This window comes from Tenrec ecaudatus, chromosome 14, assembly GCF_050624435.1.
Source record: "Tenrec ecaudatus isolate mTenEca1 chromosome 14, mTenEca1.hap1, whole genome shotgun sequence".
In the NCBI taxonomy this organism is placed as follows: domain Eukaryota; kingdom Metazoa; phylum Chordata; class Mammalia; order Afrosoricida; family Tenrecidae; genus Tenrec; species Tenrec ecaudatus.
The window spans coordinates 85,148,244-85,166,761 of record NC_134543.1 but is presented as its reverse complement, the minus strand read 5'-3'; the positions used below and the strand labels follow the sequence as shown (position 1 = coordinate 85,166,761).

Genomic DNA, 18,518 nt, shown 5'->3' with positions numbered 1-18,518 from the left:
CAAGTGCTACTGATCCCATTGTGGTTACATACATGCAGTAGTTAAATTTTTATTCCTTGAAGTTCCTTCTTTTTCCTAAAAAAAAAAAATTGTGTTGGAAGTGTTAATGACCTAAGGAAAGTAACCAAAAAAGCAGATGGAGGAATAAAGTTCATTAAAAAGTCAAATGTGAATAAATTGCTAGTAATGATAGTTAATACTAAAATTTTAACAGGCAGCATTTAATTTTGTAACTTTTCCAAAGGGCATCTAACAATTTTGAAAGCATTTCCTAATATATTTTTGGAGTCCCTGTCTAGTCCTGCTACCTGAAACAATGTTTCTTTTTGCAACTTCAGGACTTTTTAATCTAAGAAATAGGTTTTGCAGAATGAGACACATTTGATGTCCAATAATTCCTAAAGTTCATTGAAAAATCACTTCCTTCATAGGAGTATGAAGACTGGCAATCCCAATAAGGGACTTTGGCTTATCAGATATTTGTCTCCTCTCAAGATATTATGAAACCCCAAAATTTAAAACTTCAGTCCACTTACATGAAAAATACTTGGCCATAACTCAAGAGCATTTGACCTATTTTCTATTCATCTGCAGTGCTCTGCACAGAGCATGGCTTGCAGGTAGGAAAGATCGCTAATACATCTCAAGCTAGAGGGCTGAGACGCACTTGTTAGTGCCACCTGTAGGCATGCGGACTATATAAAAAATGATCTCCATTCCACGGCGCTGCAGTTCATAAGGAAGATGAAAGGATCGTTTCTAACCATTCTAGATCACTTTATGAAGAATCAGATGATAACTACGGAAAACAAAACAAAACAAAAAGCCACTAAATCTCTTTCCCTATACACAGTAGAAATAGAACGTTAATCAATACGAATATAAAAATAAAACTGTTTTTCTCTATGCAATTTTTTTCTCGCTGTGCACTCTGAGCCTCTTCCATTTCCACGTTTTCTATACAACTGCTGTTATTTGTCTTGGTAGTGAGAACAAAATTCTAAAAGAAACATGTCTTAATTATTGGGCTTTACAGGGACAGGGAGGAGGGTGGGGGAGCCGAGAAGGGGGATCTGATCAATCCTTTCAAACCTGTTTTAAAACTTGTCATGTACGCCCCATTGCCTTCAGGTGTTTCAAAACGTGGTACCCAATTCTTTTCTCTAGCTTTCTTGCTTGGCACTTTGCGCTTCAAACGCCAAGCTCCAGACAGTGCCCCCCCAGCCCTCACCCCCAAGTGGCCCGATTTCTGCTCGCCTGCAGCGCCCCCGCCGGCCTCCAGGGGGCGAGCGTCAGTCGCTCGCTCGCTCCCCTCGGCCCGGCCGGGCCCTGCTCGGACGCCGGGGCGACGCACGTCCTTCCGGAAGTGACGTAAGTTCCGAGTTCGCTGGGGGCGGTGGGAGCGATGAGGAAACTGAGACGGTGGGAGCAGTTGTGTGAAGATGGAGGTAAGAACCCGGGCGCCAAGAAGGTTGGAGAGAGGATGCAGGCGACGGGGCGGAAGCAAAGGCGAGAGGCCGGGAGGAGAGGCGGCTGACGGCGGAGGGGGAGGCAGCCGGGTTGCGGGCGTGTTGTCAGAAGGTCGGGGTTAGAAGACGGCGCTTCGGGCTAACGCCTTGCTCCCCCTAACTTACTCCCGTGGCTTTCTTTTGGTTTCCAGTTTCCCGGAGGAAGTGACAATTACTTGACGATCACAGGACCCTCGCACCCCTTCCTGTCAGGGGCCGAGGTGAGCCCGCGCCGCCGGCGCTGCGGGGGAGGGCTGAGGCCGCGGCCGCGGCGGGGCTCGGGGGGCGGGAAGGAGCGCGCGGGCGCCGGGACGGGGCTGGGGACCTGGGGACCTGGGGCCGCGATTGGTGCTCAGGTCGGTGGCAGCGCGTTTACAGCGCCTGCCCGGGGCGGGGCGGGCCGGGGGACGGGACCTGGCGACCCGCTGTCATCGGGGCACTGGAGCAGGTCGTTGGGAAGGAGGAGCCTCAGTAGGAGTCGGCAGCCTGTGGATGGTCCGCCTCGTTTTGTTGGGGAGAAAGACTGCCAGCAATTTTGAGAGATCGACAACGTTTAGCTAAAGACGTTTGGCCTGGGGGTGGAGCTTACCTAGGAGGGGCGAAGTGCGGCTGTGTGTTAATTCTCGAAAGGAGCTCTTGTTGATGGGGTTTTTCTTAATTTACATTTCCACCTATAAAGCGTTGATTGGTGTGCTCACATACTTGACGCCGGCATGTTTTCGTAGTGCAGGCTCGTGGCGAACCTAGTGCACAGGCTGGCACTGCCTTTGCAGGTTTCTGGGACTCTTTTCGGAGTAGAAAGCCCTGAGTCTCCCTTTGGCTAAGAGAAAAGAAATAGCTGTCAAAGGAATCCGAAGGGAATAAGGTAGTTCTGCTTTCCTGTGACTCAGACTCTGGCCGTGTTGCTTCATCTTTCTAGGTCAGGTTCCTCAGCTATCAAATAGTTTTATGCTATTTTGAAGTAATAGCAATAGTTTGCTATTACTACTAGTAAATAGCTTGTTGGAGTAGATTCTAATATTTTGAAGTAAAGACCATTTACTATTCGTGGGAAGGTTCTTGTTGAAATGGTGTCAGAATACAGATTTGTATCACTTATAAGTAGGACAGAAAAGTGGATCATAAGTTTTCCAATCTTTGAGAATGTGTGAATTCTAGAACCTTCTCTGGCCTTCTGATGATTTAATCTTCCTGCTTCCCAGACTAGTGTGAATTATTTGTATCAGTTTTAGTACCAAGAATTCTCAATTGATTTAAACTAAGGTTTATCTTTCTTTTTAAAAAAATTTTAATTAGGGTTTCTCTTATCCTATAATAAACTCTGAAATTCTGTCAGACAAGAGTTAGGTTTTCAAAGAGTAGTTTCTGGCTTTTTAAAATTGTGAATTGAGCAATGGTTTATACATTACTGTGTAGATCATTCATTTTACATTCAATAATTCATACACATTTTGTTTCCTGCCATTCCTTGAAATCATCTTAAAGTAACATCACTTAAGCCATTCCTGTACCCACTCCTTTTGCCTTGACCCTTCTGAACTTTGTCCTTGGACAAATGCTGCCCTTTTGATCTCAAACTGTTGATTATTCTAAGGTATGCTTACCTTGCTAGTGTTACTGTTTCATATACCTGTGTTAGTCTGGGCTGACTAGAGAAACAAATCCAGAGACACTCGTGTGTAAGAGAGAGCTTTATATCAAAGGGCAATTGTATATTGAGAAAACATCCCAGCCCAATCCAGATCACATCCATAAGGTCTATTATTAGCCCTTATGTCCCATATTAGTCCATAAATTCCTCTTCAGATTCAGGCAACACATGCGATAACGCCGAATGCAGGAAGATCACAAGCCAGTGGGTAGAAAGTCTTGTGTATCCAGTGGTGGTGGAAGCATCTACAGGGCTCTGACTGCCATCAGTATGGTTCCATGTGACTTGTCAACAGGAATGAGGAGAGATCCCAGAATTCTCCTGAGAAGGCTACCATGCCCACAAGGAGGAGTCACCAATCTAGACTCTCTACCCCATTCATTCTTTTACCAAGTTGGTATGAAATTGTCTGACTGTCACCATGCCTTGGCTGAAATGTGAGCCATCGGGGGTGGGTTCAGTTCCAGATCTGAAGGGTGACTAAGGAGCATAGTTTCTGGGGTTCCATCAGCTTCTGTCTGATAAATAAGCCTGGTCTCTATGATTTTGAGTTTTGTTCCACCTTTTTCTCTTCCTGTCTCTGGAGGACCTTCTACCTCAATCCCTTTCAGAGTAGTTGGTAGTGGTGGATGTACCATCTTAACTCTCTAGTCTCAGGCTTGTGGAGACTGATGTCTGCATTGTCCATTTGTCCCCTTGAGTAATGGTTTCCACATGGCTCCAATCTGCACCACTCTTATTCTTCCTGGCTGGGGAGAGACCAACAGTTTCACCATAGATGGCTATTCACAACTCAGTCTTTGCCTATCAAAGTAGGATGTAGAACATTGTCTTTCTGCCCCTTGCCCTGCCAGTTGACCTTGGTGTCCCCAAGACTATGGTCATGAGCTTCCCCCAGTCCCCCCAGTTATTAATTCTCTCAAGGTATTTGGTTATGTCTTAAATTTTCCTAACTGCCCTATGTAGTTGCTAGCTTTAAAACTTGTTTAATGCTATTATTATTTATATGAACCAACAAAGCAGCCAGTTTAGAATTGCTGGAAACTAAACTCTTCTTTGGGGCTTTGAAGTCTTATCGTCAGTTTTCTGCATGAGGTCTCCACCTTTAAATTAATTATTTTGGACTATTATAGATTCCACATTGACCTAATCCATGTGAAAGTACATTCTAAAACTAAATATGATAGTTTTCAGATGTCCCTTAATCGTCTGCCCCTTTAATGAACTTGTGTGATCCAGAGGTAACAGCATAAGAAGTGGCTCCCTTTATAGCATCCACAGAGTCTTCCAGTGCAAGTCTGATCTTTGTGTATTATTCATTACGAATTGATGGGAAAACCCACACCACTGTTTGGTCAGGAAATAGTAAGCTTGAGGCTCAATTTCAGCAGCTGAGGACTTTCGTCGTGAAGTTTTCGTCTTTCAGGTCCCCGGGTATAGCACAAGTGCTTTGCCCTTGGCTGACCATCCAAATGTTGGTGGTTAGAACCGACCCAGCATCGCCAGAGAAGAAAGGCCTGCAATCTGCCTCCCTCAAGATCACAGCCAAGAGAAACCTATGAAGCCGGTCTTTTCTGTAACATGGGGTTTCCAAAGTAACAAACTAAAACCCAAACCAGTAAGAGTTCTTCTTTTTCTCATGCTAACTTCTACATTTTCTCCCCTTTAAAAAAGAAACAAAAACTCTTTTATTTTATCAGCTTTTGTTTTTTGTTGTATCTGGTCTTACTATGAACTACCCTAAATAAAATGTAGAAATTATACAAAGATACAATTTTTAAAAATTCCTCTTTAGGGTTTTCTTTTTTGCAAGCTAAGGATAGGTGTCTACAAGAAGCATTAACCATAAAACACTGAAAAACTGGACTTCATTAAAATAAGAATCTCTGACTTGAAGGAAGTTAATTTTTTATTTTCTCTCATTCCGATGGGCTTTTACTCTGGTATTTACTTTGAGTACTTTGGGGATATAAGACATAATAAGACACTTATGTCCCTCAGTAGGAAAAGTACTTATAACACTTTTAAAAATTAAAAATAAATAAATAAAAGGGCAACAAAACCAGTTGTCTTTGAGCAGATTCTGACTCTGGCAACCTTGTTTGGGTCAGGAGAACTGTGTTCTATTGGGCTTCCTGGATGTTTTGGGACATGGATCCTCAGGCCTTTCTTTCAAAGTACCGTTCTCTAGTGGACTGGAATTCCAAACTTTCGGTTTTCAGCCAGAGGTGGTTGATTGCACAATGCTAGATGATTTTAGGCTAAGTAAACAGTCACTACTATAAGTATGTCATTGAATTGAACTTTTCTATAAGGAATGGTATATAGGAGAAACTCTTTAAAAAGAAATGCTGTACCGTGTATTTTGGTTCTGAGGATTGAGAATGTAGTTGTTTTCACTTGTTGGTTCTCTCAGTAACTAAGCATCTGTACTTATAAACTGTCATTCCCAAACTGTTCCCTCTCTCAAAAAGGACAAGAGGGCCCAAGAACTTAATAGAGAAGGAGAAGGGAAGCTGAGTGAGATGGGTAACTACTTCATTTTCCTCTCTTCATCTTCTCTGCCCCAAGCACTTCATTATTTACTACAGTGTTGGCTTTCTATTCAACACAATAGGTCCACTCACGCAGAGGCGTTCATTATTGGGTTTCTGCCCATAATTTCATACTTCGTGGTGGGAAAAGAACTTTCGACTGTCTCCATGTTTTTTATAATGTGAAGTTTACTCTTTCGTACTTTCAATAATTGCAGTTGTTTTCTACTCATATTTGAAAGAAGAAACAAATCAACCCTTTCCCAAAAAGAACTCAATAAATAAAAAGCCCACCATTACAACCCCAGATACTGAATAAGAAAGCTGTTTCCACATCCCAGGAGATGGTGCATAGAAAGAATGCCTTGTTGAACTGATACAATGGAGTCTCTGCCCTTTTGGTTTTCAGTGTCGTTTATGTGGGCATTCCAGGTGGTTTATGAAGGTTCTCTCTTTAGAACCGTGGTCTCTTGTTTTGGATGTTATTTTCTTTCTTTTTTAGTTCTCATTAGCAAATAGTCTCATTTTTCATATCTCAGCCTTTTTTGTTTGTTGTGATAGGCAGAAAAGAATAGTCATTTTTTGCTTTGCTAAAGCAATCTATTTTTTCAAGTGGAAAACTCCAATTATATCACTAATCTAGTCCAATAAATGGTTCCCTGGATCTGTTTTTCTTTTCCTATAACTATTTAAGTTTCTTTGCATGAGGATTTGGCAAACATCTTTGTACTTTTTACAAAATAATGCTCACATGATCCTAAGCTTAACTTTTGGAAAGAGTCATAGACCTAAAGTTAAGAGTTTTCACCAATAAGAAAAATTACAAATTGTGTACTGAGAAAGCTGATGTGTGTGTAGACGGGGAGGTGTTGTTCACAGAGGCAGGGGAGCAGTTTTAGTCTTTCCCGTCAAGAAATGTCCGTTCTTCCGATACAAATGATTGGGGTCAGAGCCCATCTGTAGACAATTGGACCTCCCCTCACAGAAGGAAGGGTCACAGGGAAGAACGAGCCAGCCAGGGTGCAGCTCAGCACTGACGGAACACGAAACATTCCTCTAGTTCTTCAATGCCTCCTCCTCCCCGCTATCATGACCCCAGTTCTACATTACAAATCTGGCTAGACCCGAGCATGTGCACTGGTACAGATAAAAACTCTTGTCACACGGAATCCAGGACAGACAAACCCCTCAGGAGTAGTAATGGGAGTAGTGATACCATGAGGGTAGGGGAAGGTGGGGGGAGAAATGGGGAATTGACTATAATGATCGATGTATAACCCACCCCCCAGGGAGATGAAAAACAGAAACGTGGGTGAAGGGAGACAGCAGGTGGTGTAAGATATGAAAATAAAAATTTCTAATTTACCAAGGGTTCATGAGAGTGGGAGGGTGGGGGGGGGGGCGGAAATAGGAGCTGATACCAAGGGCTCAGGCAGAAAGAAAATGTTTTGAAAATGATGATGGAAAAAAAAGAAAGAAAATAATGATGGCAACATATGTATAAATGTGTTTGAATCAGTTGATGTATGGATAGTTATAAGAGCTGTAAGTGCCCCAATAAAATGATTTATTAATTAAAGAAATGCCTGTTCTTATGATCCATATGTGCTCTTAACTTACATTTCCCACAACTCTCAAATTTTCATGATGCTAAGTACAACAGTAAGGATCTTGAAATGAAAATGTGGGAAGGAAGATGTGTGCATTAAAAAAACAACAACAAAAAAACAAATCCAGGGAGTTGTTTTCTGTTTGCTAGTGTGGTTCAGAGATGGGCATTTTCACAGACATGCATTTTTCTCCTTAGTTTCTACCAGCTGGAAATACTTTGTTTAGTGTAATATATTTGTCTTCATGGAACCAAGAACCATCTTAATGAGACCCTTTCTGGGTACTCTGAGGAACCCTTAGAGAATGCATTGTTTAATCATGAGGGGACAATTGTCTAGGTGCCTCTTTAATGTGATCACTTAGTATTTACTATGTGTTTAATGTGTTGACAGAATCTAACTTATAAATTCAGGTTACTTGTGATAATTTGTTGGGAGCAGTTGACAAGTTAATGATAATTAGGATATTAATATTGTCATTAAGAACAATGGTGAATAAAGGTTTATTTAAACATGTATATATGTGTGAGGTGCAGTGATAAGCTTTTGTGCACGAAATCTCTTATCCTAATAATAGTCATATGAAGGCTTTACCATTATAATCTCCATTTTGTAGATAAGGAAAACCAGTCAAGGTCATGTAATAAATGGCAAAGGTGTATTAGAACTCAGGTCTCTGGCACCAAACTATCTTGATTTTCCCCCCTTTATAATGCTCTATGGTTGCAGATGCCTCCCTTTTAATATCAGAAAAGGGACAGTAGCAGTTAATGTATTTTAGATCAGTCATTGAATCTTTTAGCTATTAAAGATTTCAGAATAGAAAGCATTTGTTGTTAGTGGTCTTGTTGGATTCAGAGGAAGAAGAAATTGTACCTTTGGCCTTTTTCTCCTCCCTTCCAGGAAACTTGGTCAGGGAAAGACTAGGAATGTGTTCTGGGACTGTTGAACAACCAGTTTGCCTCTTGACTGTAGCTTTTGTGAAGGTTTTTCTTCTCACTATTGTTATCTTGGCATTATTGAGTTTTCCAAAAGTCTTGTACAACTGGGAGTCGTTTTATTTGTGGTAACATTGTGCTTGCTCAAATGGAGGCGAGATAGGAAGCTCTACACTAAGTACAACTATTCAGAGGCGAGTAAGGCTCCAATGACAGATCTTCCTCAAAGAAACCTAAAGTAGTAGTCACCATGTAATGGGCTGGTTGACAGTGATTTTCTATTGTCTTACAGTTCAGGTGTAATGATTGTGAAATAACTGCTATTCATTAGAATCTCTAGAGCAGTTTCAAGCATTGTAGCTTAGACGTTATGTGGCTGGATTCTCACTACCGAAAGAATTACTCATTAGAACAATAAGCATTATCATTTAGGACAACCAAGATGATAAGGTAAAAAGCAGATGAAGTAATTGAAATTTTTAATAGATGTTTCCAGCCTTGTGTGTGCCAAATGACCAAGAGTATGAGGAAGAAGAGAGGTTTACTTGTAGAACTAAGACCTAAGAAACTTCTAGAAACAGTAGGGTCTCAACTGAAAAGAAGTAAGTACACAGACTCAGTATCCTGCTATGGTCTTCACTTAGCAGTGTGCTGTTCTGACTCTCCTGACTAATTCTTTTCTCCTTTTTTCCCCTCCTGCAGACATTCCATACACCAAGCTTGGGTGATGAGGAATTTGAAATTCCACCGATTTCCTTGGATTCTGATCCCACACTGGCTGTCTCAGATGTGGTTGGCCACTTTGATGACCTAGCAGACCCTTCCTCCTCACAGGATGGCAGCTTTTCAGCCCAGTATGGGGTCCAGACATTGGACATGCCCGTGGGCATGACCCATGGCTTGATGGAGCAGGGCGGGGGGCTCCTGAGTGGGGGCTTAAGCATGGTAAGGGGGAAAGCAGCATTATCAGGCTTATCCAAGCTCATGTGCATAGTGTTAATGGAGACAAAAGTAATGCTATTCCCTGTTATCTGTGGGTACTACTTGTTTCTAGTATTGGGACAAAAAGCTAACCAACAAAGACTTAATTTTTCCTGGGGAAAAAAAATGAGATTAAAAAAAATTTGCCAAATGCTCACTTTTAACCCTGAAGTGAACATGATTATGTTTTTTGGAGGAGGGAAAACGCTCCCAGTTCCTCCTTTTTTACTGAGATGCACACAGGTTCAGTCTGTATACATCTAGTTAAAGGGTTGTTTTTTTCCCTTCCCCTTCTATTATGGGCTTTGTAGTCTAGGATTCAGATCTGATTGTATTATCTGATACCTTGGTAGATCGAAAGTTGTCCGTCAAATGTGTTGTGGATCAGTCTGTGCTGTAAATATGTGTGTTGGGCTGTCAGCACATCTCATCAGTAGAAGCAGCTCTATTCTCTTATTTGATGCCAAACACCTCAGACATTTGCCTTATTCTGATTGCCTGTGTATTACAACTTTAAAAGCTATTATTTTGAGGAAGGCTCCAAGGGGAAGTTTTTCTTTACCCAGGTGTGGCCACAACCTCCTAATTACCAAATAATTTGTTCTTTAATTTGTCCAGAATTAAGACTGATTATTTGTTTACTTTGGAATAGGTGCTAATGCTCAATCTGTTTTATGTGTAGTCAAGTTAACTTTTGTTTTGTAGGGTTTAAACAATGATATAATTTGGGTAAGCAGGGTATTTACAAACTGTCCTAAATCCAGGGGGGAAAGGATGCTCTTTTTTTATATTCAGTGTTTAATTAATCCTGCTTCTTCTCTCAGGACTTGGACCATTCAATAGGAACACAGTATAGTGCCAATCCACCTGTTACAATTGATGTACCTATGACAGACATGACATCTGGCTTGATGGGGCATGGCCAGCTGACCACCATTGATCAGTCAGAACTGAGTTCTCAGCTTGGCTTGAGCTTAGGGGGTGGCACCATCCTGCCACCTGCCCAGTCTCCTGAGGATCGTCTTTCAACCACCCCTTCACCTACTGGTTCACTTCATGAGGATGGTGTTGAGGATTTCCGGAGGGTGAGGCTTTCCCTGCCCAAATCAGTTCTGCTATGATACTCTAGCATAAGGCTCTGGGCATACAGAGCCTAGAACTACTCCTTACTTCTGCCTGCACTTTCCTCCCTCTGCCTGCTTTCTAATGCTCCTCCCAGTCCCCCCTTGACTTCTTGCTTAAGTTACTACTGTCTTTTAATCTTACTGCCTTTATTCTTAGCATTCATGAAAATGTCGTTTATGGGGCTAGATAGCTTCCCCACCCCCACCCTGCCAGTAAAAATCCTTTTTTTTTTTTTAATTAAAAAAAGGTTTTTTTTAAATCCTTTTCTTACAGTTCTCCAGACCACTGTACTTCCTTTCTTCCTTGTAATTCTTTTTTTCCCTCCAACACAGCAACTTCATTGCCCGAAGACAGTTGTGGTGGAAACAGGGAAAAAGCAGAAAGCTCCAAAGAAAAGAAGAAAGAAAGATCCTAATGAACCTCAGAAACCCGTTTCGGCATATGCCTTATTTTTCCGTGATACACAGGCTGCCATCAAGGGACAGAATCCCAATGCCACTTTTGGGGAGGTCTCAAAAATTGTGGCCTCTATGTGGGACAGTCTTGGAGAAGAGCAGAAACAGGTAAGTAACTAATGGTGAACTGGTGGATAATAAATATTGTAGCATTTGTTGATTAAAGTGATAACTCATTTTTTAACATTTTCTTACATGCCCTTACTAGTGTCAGCTCTTGTCTCTTTGTCTTAGAAGTTGCAACTGTACACTGAAATCAGAAAACCTTTAAGCTTATTAGTAATTATAAAAACACTGACTCTTGACAATAACCTTGTAAAATAGCTAAGTTGTCCCTTTTACTAAATGTGAAAACCAGGGCGGTGTCAGTACATTGCCTAGTTAAATCAAATCACTTACGCGGTTGAGCTGAGACTCTACTCAGATCCTTTAATTCCAAGCCCCTGTGCTTCACTAAGAATGTCTTATAATTCTTAATCATTTTTCAACTGTTTCATTTTTAGACATTTAACTTTTCTAAGCCTCATTTTTCCCATCAGTTAACTTAAGCTTATTTCTTGGTAAGTTACATGCTAAAGGTACATGGCATACTCTAACATGCACACTACTTAGAGTGGGCTTTCTCACTGATCCAATGTTAATTTAAAAACTGGTTAATCTCCCTTAGGCAAGTTCCGTCTGATAGGGCCTTGATTTCATGGGACGTTCCAGTTAATTGGCCTAGTAGCATGTTTAGCGCCTCTCTATTACCTCCTAGTTTGAAGTACTAGGGTCTGGGGTCTGAAAAACTTGAAAGTGTGGGTGAAGAAAGACGTTGGACAGTGTAAGACATGAGAAAATAATAATAATTTATAAATTTTCACGGGTTTGTGAGGGAGGGGAAAATGAGTTGATACCAAGGGCTCCAGTAGAAAGCAAATGCTCTGAGAATGATGATTGCAACAAATGTACATATGTGCTCGACACAATGGATGTATGCATGGATTGTGATAGGAGTTGTACGAACCCCCAATAAAATGATTTTTAAAAGAAAAAAAAACAATAAAATGAACCATTCCTTAAAAACACAATAAAAAAAAACACAATCAAACCGTGAAAGTGGCTGTCCAATGCACAATAATTGGTTTCTGTTCCTCTAGAACAATAGAGGAAGGCGAGTCAGGAATAGGAGGAGGGTGTGGCGTGTGTGCTAATTGCCTCCATGAACACCTGCCTTCTTTGCCACAAGACCAGAAGAACTGAATGGTGCCTGGCTACCATTACTGAATATTTTGACTCAAGATTCCACAGAAGAATCCTGAAATGCAGAATGGAATTTCACATTCTCATGAACTTCCTTAGAGCCATGGAAGGCGGATGAACCTCTGAAACTGTTGCCCTGAGATCATCTTTCAACACTCACAAAAAAAAATCCCCAAATCGCACAATGGTATAACTTGTTAAAAATGTCTGCTGTGAGCATGGTGTTCTTTTAACAGTGGTGCCAAATGGATAAGAGTAGCTCCAAAAATTGGGTCAGCACTGTAGCGTGCGGTGAATGTCTGTTGACTGGGAGCAACAATTCAAAAATGAGGTTGGGGTAGGTTAAATAACAAGTTGAAGAATTTAACTAGTGCCACTAAATGACTCGTGTAGAACTGTTGGCATTGTGTATGGTTGGCTGTATATATTCCTTAACTAAATCGATGAAATTCTATTTTAAAAGAAGCTTAATCTCGGTTAAAAAATGAAATTGTGATGCTAGAGAAAGAGTTAAAGGAAAAAAGATGGCTGTCAGTACCATTGCTCTAAACTTGCAGTTCCGGTGTCAATCTACTATGTAATGTCTGAAATAAAAAGCTGAACTTATTTAATAAATTATATGTCACTGCTCAACATACCACCCAAAATGTAAAGCTTTACAACATCAACAGTGTGTTCCTTCTCATGATTCGGTTAGTTGTGTGGGTGACTTTTCTGCTGTTCCTGCTGTGTCGTCCAATGATGGTGTTGCAGCCCAAGATAACTATCCAGTGCTGCTGCCTGTTGGCTGGGATGCTTTGGAATGAAGGGCTTCTCATGGCCTTTCATCTTCTAAATTGACTACACTAGCCACTGTACATGTGGCAGACTTGGAGCAGTGTTCTAAGAAAGCAAACCAGATGCTCCTAGTTCTCTTAGGTCCTCCTAGTATGTAGCACTTGAGCCACATTCTGATGGTCCAGTAAGTGACAGAGCAAGCCCAGACCCAGTTCTTGATGGCAGGAGAGGCTGGCAGGATGGGCAGAATTGTGTGGCCATCTTTGCAAACAATTTATCCCGTTCTTTGAGAACACACTGGTAAGGCATGGTCCCCTGGCTAAGCAAACTGCTGATGTGGAGTGTAGTTTTGGGGTTGGAGTTTGTTCAGTTTACAGAAGTGGGCATGGGTTGACAATAGAAGTTGCTTTGAAGTTTTGGAGGGTGGTTATTCTGGCAATCTGTTGGTTTGACTGGCTTTCAGAAGAATACTGATCAGAATAATCTTTAGCTTTCAGAAGTAGTATATTCATTAAGAGGCGTGACTGATGCTTATTTGGCTGAAGTAAATTGTCATTTATTGATGGATGATATAGAATTAGCCATCTTTTCTGGAAGCATGAGGCTCTTTCAAATTGTCTGTACTTTCTGCAGGTTTATAAGCGGAAAACTGAGGCTGCCAAGAAAGAGTATCTGAAGGCTCTGGCTGCTTATAAAGACAACCAAGAATGCCAGGTAGGAGGTTGACTGTATTTGGATACCACTGTAGGGGAATATATTTACATCATTAGGACTTTTTTTCTGAATGGTGTTTTAGCAGTTACTAAGTCCTATGGAGCATATTAGTACTATGTAATATTATAAACAAAGGCAGTGTTGATGGCCTAGTGGATTACAAGTTGGACTGCTTACCCCAAGGCCAGCAGTTTGAATCTACCAGCTCCTTTGTAGGAGAAAGATCAGAAATTCTACTTCTGTGTTTAATCTCAGAAATCCACAATTCTGCTCTGTCCTTTGGGGTCATTATGAATCAGAATTGACTCAATGGCAGTGAGTTGAATATTAAAACCTTAAACTTGTCTTAATGGCTTTTCTGTTTTTCCCAGCATGTAAAACCTTGCCAAACAGTCTTCCTGAGTTTATTTGTAGTTTCTAATGTTTACCTTGCCGGGGTAGACCCACAGATGCTTTTTATCCCCCATTTGAAATCAGTCTATATTCTGTCTTTCCTTGGGACATGGTTTGAGTATGTATTGGGTAGAGAGAGCATGGATCTCCCAATGACTTTTTTGTCTGTTTTTAGGCCACTGTGGAGACAGTAGAACTGGATCCAGTGCCACCAGCACAGACTCCCTCTCCACCTCCTATGGCTACCGTTGACCCAGCATCTCCAGCACCAGCCGCAACAGAGCCCCCTGCTCTGTCTCCCTCCATTGTCGTTAACTCCACTCTTTCGTCCTATGTTGCAAACCAGGCACCTTCAGGGCCAGGGGGCCAGCCTAATATCACCAAATTGATCATTACCAAACAAGTGTTGCCCTCTTCTATTACGATGTCTCAAGGAGGGATGGTTACTGTGATCCCAGCCACAGTGGTGACCTCCCGGGGGCTGCAGTTAGGCCAAACGAGTACAGCCACTATCCAGCCCAGCCAGCAAGCCCAGATCGTCACTCGGTCAGTGTTGCAGGCAGCAGCTGCTGCTGCTGCTTCTATGCAACTGCCTCCACCCCGACTCCAGCCCCCTCCATTACAACAGATGCCTCAGCCCCCAACTCAGCAGCAGGTGACCATTCTTCAACAGCCTCCCCCTCTCCAGGCCATGCAGCAGCCTCCACCTCAGAAAGTTCGAATCAATTTACAGCAGCAGCCACCTCCTCTGCAGATCAAGATTGTGCCTCAGCCTGCGCTGAAAATGCAAACTACCTTAGTTCCACCAACTGTGGAAAGTAGCCCCGAGCAGCCTATGAACAGTAGTCCCGAGGCTCCTACAGAAGAGGCCACTTCTCCTGAGACAGTCTGTGAGATGATCACAGATGTAGTGCCCGAGGTGAGTTTCTGTTCTCAAATCTTTCCTCTCGATTGGTAGACACAAGAGCGATCTTGGCTGACCCAGTGGAAGAGGGATTACAGCTAGTATTGACTCCATAACACACTGGGCATCTGAAACTGCAGAGAGCAAAGTGCCCACAACAGTGGCTTTTCCTACTCAACTGCCCTCATCATTTAACAGGGGCAACACCACCGGTCGGCTCGAGAGCATTCAGACAAAACGGAGTGTTTCTTTTCAGAAGTTATCTATCCAAGTCCTCAAAAGCTTTGGTGACATGAATCCTTCCATTTCTCCGAGGTCTCGATTGCTTGGCTTGATTCAATGAGGGGTAAATACCCTCAACAATATTGGCTCATGTGCCTTGTTGTAACTTGTAGTCATCTTAAAGTAGAGGACGTGTTGAGATTGTAGCTCTGGTAATTGAAGCATTCATTCACTTAAAGGAACTAACAGAAAAAAAAAATAAAAAAAAAATAAAGGAACTAACAGTGTATCAAGGGGGAGCTATTTCTAAGTTCTTCCTCCCTCTGCCCCCCTTGGCCTTTACCATGTAGTTGAGGTGACTCAACACTTTACTCTTGATTTCTACTTTTGTAGGGACTAATTCAAATGTAGAATAGTCAGTTGTGGGTAGGATTTAAAGTAGCAGTAGTTTATGTCTAGCCTCCCTAATAGATTCACCATGTCAATGTGCATGATAAACTTTTAGCTGGACTGGGAGAGATCAAGACTTTCACTGCTGCGTGGGAGGGATTATAATTCAAGGTACTCCATGGAGTCTTAGGGCACATTTGACTGGCTGGCTAGGCAAAAAGCAATCTAATCCACACTTGGTACTCTCTTCCTCTCATAGGTCGAGTCTCCTTCTCAGATGGATGTGGAATTGGTGAACACATCTCCTGTAATACTCTCACCCCAGCCTCGATGTGTGAGGTCAGGGTGTGAGAACCCTCCTGTTGTGAGCAAGGACTGGGACAATGAGTACTGCAGCAATGAGTGTGTGGTGAAGCACTGCAGGTGAACTTTCGGTTCTTTTTAAAACAGTCTTGGTATTGCTAAATCAGCTGTTGAGAAGCATGGTGACCTGGAGCTGTATAATCCTCATTGCATTAGGTGGAGTAGGTTGCTCTCCATATTCTAATGGAAAGACTACTGGAAAAGTCCCTTCATAAGGGCCTCTATTCTCCACATAGCTAAAGATAGCCTAACAGTTTACTCTTTCAATAGTCACATGGCCTCTATTCCTTAAAAAGACATTAAGCTATTAGTATCAGCCCACCTCCCTAGTGCAAATCAGACCACTTAGAGAAGTAGAATTTGTAGAAAAATGGCTAAAGTGTTGGTAAGATTTTGTTAACATATGGAAGGTTGCTTGCATATAGGAAACAAAATAGGATAATATGCTAAGTATTGGGGGAGTTCTGGGAATTTTACTTGCCTCAGATCTTCCTGGGACTTACCTATATCCATGAAAGAAGGCATTACTATCTGCCACAAATGTTCTCTAGTAGTAAGAACGGGGCTCTATCTTACTGCCTCTATTTGTGACAGTTAGGACTATTTCCCAGTGTTCTTATTGGGTGATACCATTTCAGTGCTGCACGAAGTTATCTAAGAACCTATTTAAGACAGTCAAGAAGAGTACGAAGGGGGCACACCCCCCAAAACCGGAATTGCTCTGGGCGGGGCAGAGCAGAGTTTTCGTAGTTTGCATTTTTCCCACTAGTTGAGCATCAGGCAACTCCCTCTGAGTTAGTGCACCCAGCGGCATCACCTGGGAAGGTACTCTGGTCAGTGAATTTTTTCACAAAGGCAGTTTCCCTCGAACTTTGTTTTTTTGTGTCGATTCCAGAGAACAGCGTGCAGCTGTGACATTTTGTTTCCTGCTCAGGGAAAATGCTGCAGAAACTGTTGGGATGTTGAACACAACTTACAAGGACAGTTATGGGAAAAGCTTAAGTATACAAGTGGTTTTCTCATTTCAAAAAAAGGTGAAATATCAATTGATGACAATCCTCATTCAGGATGTCCGCTAACTTCCCGAACAACACGATTTATAGTGCATTCGGAGTTCATTACACCAGGCCAGACTGTTAATTGAGCTTTCTATTTAGAGGTTCTCAAAATGTTGCGTCATTGTGTGCTACAAAATAGGCCCGGTTTGTGGCAGACGGGGACTGGTTTTGCCACCACGACAATGCACTGCTCAAGCACATGCCTTTCTTGCCCAAAGCACCTACTCACCTGACCTTACTCCCTGCGACTGTTTCGGCAAATAAAGGACATGAAAGGACAGTGATCTGGCATTGTAGAAGAGATGAAGAAAAAAATGAGGAGGGTGCTGTCAGCCACCCAAACAGATGTGTTTGAAAAATGTTTCCAAGAATGGAATCACAGATTTGAGAAATATTTTACTGTATATACTCGTGTATAAGCTGAGCTTTTCAGCACATTTGTAATGTGATGCAGTTTCTGTGGTAGAATTAGGTTCCTCAGCTGATATCCAGGTCAGCTTATACTGGAGTACATATGGTAAGTGTAATGGAAAATACTTTAAAGGCGATAAGATTATTTTGTTAAAAAATTTAAATACACAGCTTTGGGGAGAAAAATATCTGGTTATGAGGGGGTTACCCCCTCATGTTATCTATGTTCAAATTATAATTTTGTGTTTCTCTCTCTCTTAGGGATGTATTCTTGGCCTGGGTAGCTTCTAGAAATTCAAACACTGTGGTGTTTGTGAAATAGTCGTTTTTCTTCTCTAAACCACTGAAGACTTCTCTGCTGGGAATGTGTCCAAGAGCTTGTTTTTGAAATACAAGCTGGGCTACTGGTAGTGCCTGATCTCAACCCATGAAGGCCCTTCCTGCTTCTCCCCTTCTCTCTGCAGTCAACAGGAGCCAGGCTACGGAGCAAGACCACTGGATTTGCTGTTATCCGAAATTGCTTTTTGCTTTCAAGTACAAGCAAAGATACCAGTGAGACTAGCAGAGGAAAGAGTAAATGGAATACGGATAAACGGAAAATAATAGTTGGTAGGGGTGGTGGTGGGTGTTGTTTGAGGAAATTTACTGGTATAATTGTCATAGGACTTCCCTAAAAGATTATTAAAATGGAAGCATACTCAGCTTTGCGCCTAGGAAAGAAGCGCCATGGTGTGCATACAACGTGAAGGGCTGCGTTCCAGTGTTAAAAATGGAACCATTTCTGTCATGTGTGCACATGGCCTTCCCAAACACCAGACACACTGGGCTGTAAGGGAGATAACATCACCTAGAAGTTTCCTTATTTATTTCTTTTTACAAATGTTTCTGTAGTTTTCCTTTTCTGAGTTACCACAGCTTCTGTGTGTAAGAGGCAGAACCCTACATCCTTAAATTAATATAAGAGGTTTTACCAAAGTGTAAATAAGTTGTGTTCACTTATGTTTGCTGAAATATCTCATAGAGATAGGCCAGAGGTCTCTTCACTTACCGTGAACTAACTGTACACCTAAAGTACCCACTTAATCTGTCTAAAAGTGATTACTTCGTTTTTTTCTGAGAAATAAACTGAACTTTAGGAAACTTAATCAAAGTTACACAGGAATAACAAAATAAGCAAATGTTTTGGAGCACTGTAGTCCTAGAGTTATTACAATGCCAGTGATAACAACCTGAAGTAAAACT

The 18,518-nt window shown here is 41.9% G+C and overlaps 1 protein-coding gene across 1 annotated transcript; it reads left to right on the top strand.

Annotated features, from left to right (window-relative positions):
* The first annotated feature begins 1,363 nt into the window (after positions 1–1,363).
* Positions 1,364–18,156, top strand: TOX4 (TOX high mobility group box family member 4). Its single transcript, XM_075532166.1, has 9 exons — positions 1,364–1,448; positions 1,661–1,729; positions 8,944–9,186; positions 10,047–10,307; positions 10,680–10,910; positions 13,455–13,535; positions 14,104–14,847; positions 15,704–15,867; positions 17,538–18,156. Exons 1-9 carry the CDS (start codon positions 1,443–1,445, stop codon positions 17,596–17,598), a joined length of 1,860 nt encoding a protein of 619 aa, XP_075388281.1. The 5' UTR covers positions 1,364–1,442; the 3' UTR covers positions 17,599–18,156.
* The last annotated feature ends 362 nt before the right edge of the window (positions 18,157–18,518 follow it).